The following is an 8,979-nucleotide window of genomic DNA, read 5'->3' on the forward strand; positions in this document are numbered from 1 at the left end:
CAGTAAATAGCGGATAGAGGAATGTCAATGTGGCACGTTCATTGTCCGCCCCCTTCTATCACCCACAATAATTTCTGGGCTCCAGTCCTGAACATGGCCATTAACTGTCACTTTGTCAGAGACTCAAACTTCATATTTTAAAAGGGAAATAACAGGGACAGAGCGAAACGCAACTGTCTGTGTCCCAGGATTCAGTGTACACTGCGGAGGAATCGGTAAAATTTATAAATGAATTGACAGGAGTGAACATGATCAGTACAATTACTGGAAACAGTAACTGAAGCCGTTTATTGTAGGTTCAGCCCTGCAGGAGCAAAGCTTTCAGCGTTATTCCCGAGTGAGATCTGATTAAGTTAATGTGCCTTGAGTGTATGTGTTTTACCCATCACATTATTTAAGTGGGAGTCAAAGCTGCTGATGTAATGTGTTTGTTCAAGTGACTGTAACTAATAGCAATGAACAGGGGTATAACCTGTCAGTGGAGAACTATCCTCTGTATAAATCAGGACAGAATGGAATGGATATGCTCAGAGTGCCTGCCGGAGCTGTGGGTTCAAATCCAACAGAAGTCGCTGCTTCTCACAGAAATGGGAAAACCAGTAATCTATCAGATAGAAGACATTTACTATCCTGTTCTTGCAACCGTTGGAGTTTCAGGTAAGTCGTTATCTTACCTGTTAATGGTGTAAATCGGTGTTAACTGTGCTGCTGTATTTGGCAAATTTTTACTCGCTGTATGTTTTCCACAGCCGCCTGTTCTGTCCAATCAGCTGAATGCTGGAACAGCCTCTCTTTCTGCATTTCTCTCTTTTAAATGCTACTTTATATCTGTAATGTTCATTGTTTACCTAAACATGGCATTGTTACTGGATAATTTACTACACTGAATGTACTGGAATCATGTGTCTTGACTAAGAGTTGGTGTCAGACCATCAGGAGCTGTTAACAGTTTCATATTGTGAACTATTCTATCCTGGAATAACGGAGCTCACAGTCTCAGTGTTACATGGAGGCAACACAATGTCCTTCCTCCCCAATAAAATGGTTCACTTGAACTGGGATTTCAAAGTGTTTTTTGGTTATCACTACTATGAAATATTATTTCACGGCGTGTACCTGACACCGAGGAATGGCCTGGTGAATGAACTGAGTTTGCCGCTGACTCTTTCACACCTCCTTCTCTGCTTCAGTGTAGATGGATTCACAGATTGTCACTGGTCTTCATTATAAAATGAAATGTTTCGAGGTTATGCTGTATCAGTATGCACCGTATCTGTTGGAGTCAGGATCCCTTCTATTGATCTGGAGTTTATAAAGAGCAGCGGTGTTATTGGTCTTTTCTTAATTGAACAATCCCACCATCTAACGCTGTAATTTATAATTACAGGAGAAGGGACTTCAATTATTGTGAGGTCTGTCTGGAAGAGCTATTCGATTCTGCTTATTCCTGGCATTGCAGATGAGGAAAACTGCGCAGTGGAACAGGAGGAGACTTGGATCATCTGTAGAGACATTTAATTATTCACGGGGACTTCACCAGAAAAGTTTGTGATTAGGGCCAGTGAACACGGAGCTGGTGAGCAGAATGTGTGCGTAGGATGCTAGGATTGAATCGTATGTGAAAAAGAGCTTCGGCAAAGAAAGAACAGACAGTGAGGAAAAATAGAGGAGCCATAGAGAAAGAGAGAGGGTGAAGGCAAGCGAGGAGGAACAGATCGAGAGAAACTGAGAAAGAGCGAGCTACTGAAACTTTGAGTATAATTAAAAGATAACATGACTACAAGGCGTTATTAGGATGTGAACAGATCGGGTGAGATCTTATTTCTGTCTGCGCTTTCATTTGTTTGTCCATCAGATCCACAGTCTGTTTCGGGTAATTTATTTGTCCTTGCTTGAGGACTTAGAAATACATAAAATACACGTTTATTAACTCTATAGAATCCATGATGTAAATCAGTGCATCAGCTGAATTCAATAAAAATAAGGTTGATATAACGGATATAATATAATTGAATTTGATGTAGCTGAATGTGCTGAATAAATGTATTGACCACATTTTATACCCAACGAGATAACCCCAGTAAACACAGAAATGAATCTTTGAATATATTATTTGAGCGTTGTTACTGGGGCCTCTACATTAACTTCCTCCAGCACTCTGCTGCAGTCTCTCCCTGTGAATCACAATCTCTCCTCCCCTGCATTGAATCCTCTGTCTCCTCATCCGTTGCTTTGTCCGCTTCCCAGACCCACAGCTCCTGACTCCCCTCCAGCTCCCACATATCCTTTTCCTTGTCTCCCACCCTTACTCACTGGTTCAGCCTCCAGCTACCTCTGCCATCTGATCCGAAGCCTGAAATTCACCGCCGCGGCTCTCGTCCTTCCCTGTTTAGTGCCAGCCCCTGTCCGCAATCTTAACCCAGAGCAACAAACAAGCTGCAGCTCCCCTTGTCCCCAAACCATCCCGAGCTTAACTAACTTACCCCTCTGTCTGGAGCCCAATTCCGGTTTTAACCCCATGCTTTCCGGCTCTGTAAAACCCCTTTTCTTTTCCCCACCAGCACTGTGCCCTCATATGGCCCTCCCAGTGAAATTCGTGCTCACATTATTCACTTACTGTATCGAGATCCCAATACATTATCGATAAATGTGTTTAAAGCAATTCTCTGCCAGAAAGCAAGGCCCAGGTCACTGAATCAGTTTCCACCGTTCGATGCAGCAGCAAAGCTGGAAATTTCAGCCCAGATCCTGTCAAACTGCTGCTTTGGCTCCAGCTCAGATCAGTAATGTCTCTGCTCCCCTTTCTCTCTTATAGCTAACTTGGTGGCGATTGTGATCCTGTCCCGAGGAAAGTGCAGTCTCTCCAAATGTATCACACGCTACCTGCTGGGAATGGCAGCGGCCGATCTACTGGTCGTTATCTGTGAGCCCATATTGACCTGGATTGTTTTGCTTGATTTCCCAGCTTCATTCCTGAACATTACTCCCGTGTGTAGTTTTATTCTCTTCCTGCTTTATCAATCCTCAGTTCTTTCTGTCTGGCTCACAGTCGCTTTCACATTTGACCGATTTGTGGCCATTTGTTGTGAAAAGCTGAAAACAAAATATTGCACCGAGAAAACGGCAGCTGTAGTTATCGGATCAGTGTGTGTGCTGGGCTGTTTAGTGTCTGTCCCCTGGTACTTTGTGTATGGACCTGACTATATTATTGATAATGTTCCCTGGGGTTGTATCGCTAAACCGAGCTACTATACTTCCCCAGCCTGGGTCGCATTTGACATGTTTTACGTCATTTTAACCCCTTGTGTCCCGTTCTTTCTGATTTTGCTGCTCAATGTTCTGACGGTCAGACGTATTTTAGTGGCCAGTAGAGCCCGCATTGTACTCCGGGACCGCAGCAATGGAGAGAATCACAAGGACACAGAGATGGAGAACCGAAGGAAATCCATCGTTTTGCTCTTCAGTATATCCGGCAGTTTTATACTGTTGTGGGCGACACTGGTATTATATATCATTTACCGCCGAATTGCAGATATTCGGTTATATTACTCCACCGCTGATCCTCTTTATATCACAGAACGCACAGCAATAATGCTGCAGCTTCTCAGTTCCTGCACCAACACCTGTATTTACGCTGTGACCCAGACTAAATTCAGAGAGGAGCTGAAGAACGCGGTGAAATACCCACTCAATCTAATTGTTAAATTAATTACATCATAGGATTTCAAGCAGTAGAACTAATCCCATTTCAAACTCCATTCCCTACACTCCCCACTGTGTGGAAACTACATTTTATATTATCCTTTAAATGATTTTAAAGCTGATTCTGCTGTTATATTTTATTGATGATCTGACCTATTGAGACGTGTTTGTTTCACAAATTGGCGGCACTAAAGATTTCAGCTGGACTTCCAGTAAATGGCCACTCGGCACCGACAGCATAATAGGCAAACCCGCCAATCACATTCGCTATTGTGGGCCTGAAGAGAATGGGAGCACTGCACATCAATGGAGCGATAGAAGGAAATAAATAAATAGGCAGAGAGACAGAGAGATAGAGAGGTAGAGATCAAGAGAGAGATAGAGATAGACAAATAGTGGAGATAGATAGATAGATAGATAGATAGACAGACAGATAGATAGATAGATAGATAGATAGATAGATAGATAGATATAGATAGAGCGAGATAGTGAGAGAGATAGATAGAGAAAGAGAGATAGTGAGAGAGATAGTTAGTGAGAAATTTATAGATAGACAGATAACTAGATAACTAGATAGATAGATAGACAGGCAGGGAGACAGACAGACAGACAGAAAGCTAGAGAGAGACAAGCAAAGACAGGAAGAGAGTGTCACATAGAGAGATAAGCATATATATAGAGGCAGGTGAAAAGCGGAAATGAGAGACAGTGAGTGCCCTAAACTTAGAGAAAAAACAGAATTCAGAACTAAGAAGGGAAAAGAAAGAGATAGAAAGGAAAGATAGAGAAACTGAAAGTGAAAGTGATTGCAGAGCGTAGTGTGGCAGAGAAAACAAGTTAAAGAAAGAGACCAGTCGAAATAGGTAAAGATTAAAGAGTAAGAGATGTAGATGTTGAAGTGGATAGATCAAAACAGAGCGGAAATGGAATAGTCAGAAAGAGAGAGAGAGAGTGAGAAATTAAAGGGGTAGAAAGGGGCAGAGATGCCAAAACAAAGAAGGAACAAATACATGGAGAAAAACCATAAACAGGAAAGGCACATGAATTTATATATATATGGAGAGAGAGAGAGAGATACATGAACATTTTTTGCAAATCAATAGAGACGGGGCATTTGTGAACAAGAGAAAGTTGAGAGAAATTGTTAGACAAATGAAGACAGAAACTGAGTGAGGCAGAGTGAAAGGTAAACTGGAATAATACTGGGACACAGGGAATATTACAAAGAGAGATACGTTAAACAGTTATTTTGTTTCTGCATTCAGAGTAGAAGATACAGATAAAATACTGGACATTTGGGGAACCGAGGCTCCAATGAGAGTGAGGAACGTAAAGTAATTAATATTAGTTAAAAAAAAGTACTAGAGAAATTAATGGGACTAAAATCCGACAACTCCCCTGGACCTGATGGCCTACATCCTATGGTTTTAAAAGAGGCAGCTGCAGAGATAGGAAATGCATTGGTTTTGATCTTCCAGAAATCCCTGAATTTTAGAAAATTCCCCGTGGATTGGAATGTAGCAAATTTCAGCACACTGTAAAAGAAAGGAAAAGAGCGAAAACAGGGCACGACAGGCCAGTTAGCCTGTCATCAGTAGTGTGGAACATACTAGAATCGATTATTAAGGACGTGGTAACAGGGCTCTTTGAAATGGCAATGTGATTAGTCAGAGACAACACGTTTTTATGAAATGGAAATAGTGTTTGACAAACCTATTAGAATTTTTTTCAGTACATAATTAGCAAGGAAGATAAGGGGAATCCTGTGAATGTAGTATGTTACCCTTCATAGCAAGGGGCTTGCAGTGTAAGAGACAGGAAGTATTGTTGCATTTATATTGGGTTTTGGTGGGAGCAAACCTGGAGCACTGTTTACAGTTGTATTCTCCTTACCTAAGGAAGTATATTCTTGGTTTAGAGGGGGTGCAACTTAACTTCATTAAAATTATTGCTGGGAAGAGAGGGCTGTCCTATGATAAGAGATTGAGTAGAATTATCTTACATTCTATGGAGGTATAGAAGAATGTGAGATTATCTCACTGAAATGTATAAAATTCTTATATGGCTTAATAGGGGAGATGCTGAGACGCTATTTCCCCCTAGCTACAGAGTCTAGATCTCGGGGTCTCAGTCTCTGTAAAAGTGTTCGGCCATTTAGGAATTAGATGAGGAGAAATTTCTTCACTGAGATGGTGGTGAATCTTTGGAATTCTCCCCCCAGAGGGCTGTGATACTCATTTGTTGTTTATATTCAAGACTGAGAGCGATACATTTTTGGGTATTAAGCGAATCAAGGGATATATGGCGAGGGGGGGAAGGTGGATTTGATGTTGCAGTTCAGTCATGATCTTACTGAATGGTGGAGCAGACTCAAGGGGCCACACGGCCTACTCCTGCTCCTAACTCTTACGTGCTTCTTTTATTATAGACAAAAGAAGACAATCACAGAGAAATGGAGACACAGAAAGATACAGGAGGGCTATAGGCAGGAAAGGAGACAAAGTGCGACAAAGAAGAAAGTGGCAGCTATTTCCCAGATTGGAAATGTACAATGAAATTAATGCAAAATGAATTTGTACAGTGCCTTTTATGTTAATATATCTCAAAACGCTTTACACGTTGAATTACTTCTGCACTGTGGCGACAGTTATGTAGGCAAATGTTTTAATTAATACTAGTATTTGATATGTGTATGAACAGCTGCATATGGTGTCTTTCTATTGATTTAAAATTTAACACTGTAGTGTTATGTTTTTTATTGATATAAATGTTTTGTTTCGAGAAACGTGCAATAATATTTAAGGAAGTTTGATGACAAATAATAAAGTTCATTATAATTCATGTAAAGAAAAGCTGAAGAAGGAGTGAGAAATGGGAGATTGATATAGAACAGAGAGAGAGCGAGAGAGAAAGGGAGAAAAAGAGAGACTGAAGAGTGAAAGAAAGGCACAGACGAAATGGAAAATCAGGACTCAGAGAGAGTGTGGCACAGAGATATGATGAAAATGAGTTACATAAGACAGAGAGAAAAGGGCACAAACCAATAAATGGAGAGACAGAGCTCACAAAGGCACCCAAAAATAGAGATTAAATGAGAAAAAAGAGAAACGAGAGAAAAAGATACAGAGACTAAATGGAGAGAAGGAACACAGACAGAAAGACACGAAAGAAATGGAGAAAAGCAGACAGAAAAAAAGTGAAATATAGTGTAAGTCAGAGAGAATGAAAATGAAATGAGGGGTAGAAATAGAGACACAACTACTGATAGAAATAAAGATGTATACAAAACAGAAAGACAATAATGAGAGTCAAACAGTATGGTGCAGAAAGGCTGAGATGAAAAGGCATCGGAAAGAGAGTAAAGAGCATGAGGTACACAAAGAGAATTGGAGATAGTCAGATGCAAACAGAAAGAGAGAGTAAAATTGTAGGCGGGCTGGAAAGGTAAAAGGTGAGAACGAGCCAGAGTGTGAATGCGATGAATAGAAAGAGGAGACAAAGAAGGCAGAGACAGAGAGGAGACAATTAAAGTAATTCGCAAAAGAACCAGAGGCGAGACGAGTAGAATTGTTTTAAACAGTGAGGTGTTATGATCTGGAATGCACTGCCTGAAGATGGTGGAACAAATTCAATAGTAACATTCAGAAGGGAATTGGATACATAATCTAATGAGGGAACACTGCAGGGCTATGGGGAAAGAGCAGGGGAGATAACGAACTGGAGAGCTCTTTCAAAGTTACAGTACAGGCATGATAGGCCGAATGGCTTTTTCTATTCAGTAAGATTCAATGAAGGCATGCAGCAACATTGACATAACGAATGAGACAGAGAGAGAGAGAGAGAAAGCAAACGGTGACATAAACGGGAAATAAAACAACGATAGACAGAAATTAAAAGAGACTTGAATTAATGAGACTGAAACAGACTGGGATTAGCAGATACTCACGGAAAGACAGAGAGAATAAAAGGCAGACAGATACAAATACAAACAGGGCAGAGGAGACAGGAATGAGAAAAACACACATAAAGCACTAGATAAAACTTTTCAAACAATCATTATAATCAGCCTGGAGTGTGGGAGTGCACACTAGCAGAACAGCAGTAGATGAAGCAGGCGGGCCATTTAATGTATGTTTTGGGATAACACACTTTTGGGTTTAGTTTTGACAGTTATAAGGTGATGCCTAGAGGCTGCACAATGATGTCACTCAGTCCTCTGTGAGTGTTCCTGCCCATTTCAAAGTGCATCAGTTTTCCCTACTACTCTGTGAAATGCATTACTTGCCCAGTGACCTGTTCTATACTGTAATAAATGAAAATATACTGATCTGCCGTGTTACTAAACTGGACAGGGTTCCGCAGCAAAATGAGTGTAAGAAAAACACTACCAATCTGAATTATAGCTCAGGAAATGCTGGGATATCAGAGCAGGTCAGAAAGATCAAATGTTATTTTATTCGCGTGTGGACAATTGTCTTCCCAATTCAAACATTGAGTCACAGACAGATCTATTAATCTATAGCCATATAACTAGATGTGAGTGTGTGTGTGTTTGAATTGACAAATGTAAACTCATAAACACAGGGAGGGACCATGAGTAGAGTGGTGACATATTATCTCAGTCCATCATCCCATACACATAAGTAGAAAAACAAGGGCAGCCAAAGAACATAAATACAAAAGAACAAATTAATCAGGAGCAGGAGTAGGTCATACCGCCTTTCAAGCCTGCTCTGCTATTCAATAAGATTATCGCTGATTTTCGATCTCAACTCCATTTCCCGCCCAATCCCCATGTCCCATGAGTCCACTAGAGTGCAAAATTCCATCTAAAAAGCTAGAGCTCTCTAAATGACTAACGATATAGTGATTAAAATGAAATAGACAAAGTAAGCTTATGATAAACGTCCAGCTCAAAATACAGCAGATAAACAAGCTGAACACAAACGCTAAAGAAACAAACTGAAAAAGGAAATAAGACGGGCAAAGAGAGTGTATGAGAACAGATTAGTTGGTAACATAGAAGGGGACCAAAAATCTTTTATAAATACACAACTAGTAACATGGCAGTGAAAGGAAGGGTGAGGCCGATTAGGGACAAAAAAGGAGTGCCTGCATCTGTTTTCACTACAGCAGAGGATGCTGCGGATTAAAACAGTAAAGCAGGAGGTAGTCAAAATGAAGAGGATAATAATCGATAATGAGGAGGTACTTAAAATGTTGGCAGCGCTCAAAGTAGAAAAGTCACCCGGACCAGATAGGTTGCATCATTGGCTG

General features: G+C 40.7%; 1 protein-coding gene across 1 annotated transcript; it reads left to right on the forward strand.

Annotated features, from left to right (window-relative positions):
- Window positions 1-512: 512 nt before the first annotated feature.
- LOC147087823 (putative G protein-coupled receptor 139) lies at window positions 513-3,756 on the forward strand. The gene is made up of 2 exons (XM_085977776.1): window positions 513-657; window positions 2,816-3,756. Exons 1-2 carry the CDS (start codon window positions 513-515, stop codon window positions 3,718-3,720), a joined length of 1,050 nt encoding a protein of 349 aa, XP_085833902.1. The 3' UTR covers window positions 3,721-3,756.
- The last annotated feature ends 5,223 nt before the right edge of the window (window positions 3,757-8,979 follow it).

This window comes from Somniosus microcephalus, unplaced genomic scaffold, assembly GCF_052327205.1.
Source record: "Somniosus microcephalus isolate GS21.2 unplaced genomic scaffold, FLI_Smic_1.0 unresolved_chr5, whole genome shotgun sequence".
In the NCBI taxonomy this organism is placed as follows: domain Eukaryota; kingdom Metazoa; phylum Chordata; class Chondrichthyes; order Squaliformes; family Somniosidae; genus Somniosus; species Somniosus microcephalus.